General features: G+C 43.7%; 1 protein-coding gene across 1 annotated transcript; it reads left to right on the top strand.

The window, feature by feature from the left end:
- Nucleotides 1-494: 494 nt before the first annotated feature.
- On the top strand, nucleotides 495-2,008 carry LOC129767600 (60S ribosomal protein L14-like). The gene is made up of 4 exons (XM_055768642.1): nucleotides 495-549; nucleotides 981-1,082; nucleotides 1,299-1,493; nucleotides 1,696-2,008. The coding sequence occupies exons 1-4, from the start codon at nucleotides 547-549 to the stop codon at nucleotides 1,930-1,932; spliced, it is 537 nt and encodes a 178-aa protein (XP_055624617.1). The 5' UTR covers nucleotides 495-546; the 3' UTR covers nucleotides 1,933-2,008.

Here is a 2,008-nt window from a genome sequence, read left to right as displayed (position 1 = left end):
TGTCGAAGATTTCAGTTGATCGTCTCTTGTACACTTTCCGATCAAGAATTCATCATCCGCTCTATGGGATGGGATTAATCGTTTGTGGCTTGCACTCACGATAAACCTTGAGTAGTATAAGTAATACTTCGAGAGAGCATACAGTGGGGATTCCTCATTCATATTGCTTTTTTGAGATCTTGGCACCGTTCCAAGTAATTTCTCTGTGTACATATGAAGGATAAAAGAGCATCGCCTGCTGGGTTTGATTTAAAAACATCCGACTAGAGGGATATACTTATTTATTGATCGTTGAATGTGATTTTTTACCATCACTGAGTATGCATTCATTAACTCGATTTGTTCAAATTTGGTACATTGAACCTTTTCAAAAGTTACGCGAGAGTTCCACTGTTTACATAAAATTTAAAACAGTTCCATTCACAGTGTGGTATAAGCGCGCAAAAAAGCCTTTTCGTGCGTTAGCCCGGCTGCTTCTGTCAGTTTTGTTCTCAGCTCCGCAAGGTTGGCAGCGCAAGTCCACACTCTCCTTCTTTCCGGTCCAAAATGGTAAGCGAGCAAGTCCTGTGCTCGTCTCGCTTGTAGCACTTTTGTGCTGTAAATAGACGATTGTCTTTGGAAATCTAAGTGAAGGTGTCTTCGTTGTGAAGAAGTAATAATGGATTCGGTGAAGTGTAGGAAAAAGCGCTTTGAAATGGCGACTGATGGAGGGAATTTAGTGTTGGAATTTCGATTCTTGCCCGAACTAGCGCATCAAAACGATCGGGGTGAGAGTTGTTTGCCACATGTTTATCTGTCAAGGTGACAATGCTGAAAGCGGCTTGTTTTACTCAAATTTTAATTCCGAATTACGCGACTTTAGAAAATATGCTATTATTATTTCTTCACAACGGGGAATCTGTGATCAAACCTTCAAGCGAGCGGAGAAATCGGCTTTGATATGGGTTATGATAGTAATTGTTATTGTTGTGTTCCCGCAGACCTTCACACGTTTTGTGGAGACTGGCCGCGTGGCCAAATGCGCCTCTGGAAAATACAAGGGACGTCTTGTAGCTATTGTCAATGTTATTGACCAAAATCGGGTAAGATGCACCTTTCTGTTTTAATTTTTACTTGCAATAACAATTCGTTCAGCGTGATGAAGTTTTCCCACAGAGGAAACTAGAAGATTAGGAAGGGCCGCCTGAACCATAAATGAAGCCATGTCTTCCAGTTCTGAAAAATATGAATGAACGAATTGCCAGTTGTCATCGGTAGTTACTCGGATGCTGATAGTTGATGTATGTTCTTCGTTTCAGGTTCTTATCGATGGCCCCATCACCGGTGTTCCTCGTCAGCAGTACCCCGTAAATCACCTCCATCTGACCAAATACCGCGTCAAGTTTCCGTACACCGCCAAGACTAAGGTCGTTCGCAAAGCTTTGGAAGCATTCAACCTCAAGGAGAAGTTCTCCAGCACGAGATGGAACGAGCGCGCGGTCGCCAAGGCTAAGGTGAGCTATTGCCTGAAGGGCGGACAGATCTAAAACAATGTCCATGATGAACCCTTTAACATAATTTCATTGATAGGAAAGGCCGACTGATTCAAAAATGAAGCCAATTTGTTCTGAACCCACTGCTCTCGAAAATCACCCGCATCGTATGAATTGGGGCCGATTTAACTAATCGCAACTCTTTCTCTTCCCTATCCCGCAGCGTTGCAATTTGACCGACTTCGATCGGTTTAAGCTGCGTCTAGCCCGCGCCGAACGTAATCGCATTGTCGGCAAGCAGTACTGGAAGCTGAAGCGGGAGGTTGTTACCAACGGTATGCTGTTCGGTAAGCTGGTGAAGGGCACCAAGCCACTGCCGAAGCGACGCAATCCAATTGCGAAGAAGGAAGGCAAGAAGAAGCGTGTCAGGAAGGCTAAGAAGGTCACAGCCAAGAAGTAAATTATAAGAATTCGTGCGAGTGTGTGCCGAAGAAACGGGAGAAATATAAATAATAATGAAAAAATCTACACAACAA

This window comes from Toxorhynchites rutilus, chromosome 2 (assembly GCF_029784135.1).
Source record: "Toxorhynchites rutilus septentrionalis strain SRP chromosome 2, ASM2978413v1, whole genome shotgun sequence".
Lineage (NCBI taxonomy): Eukaryota > Metazoa > Arthropoda > Insecta > Diptera > Culicidae > Toxorhynchites > Toxorhynchites rutilus.
The sequence above is the reverse complement of the archived record's forward strand: the minus strand, read 5'-3'. Positions and strand labels throughout refer to the sequence as shown.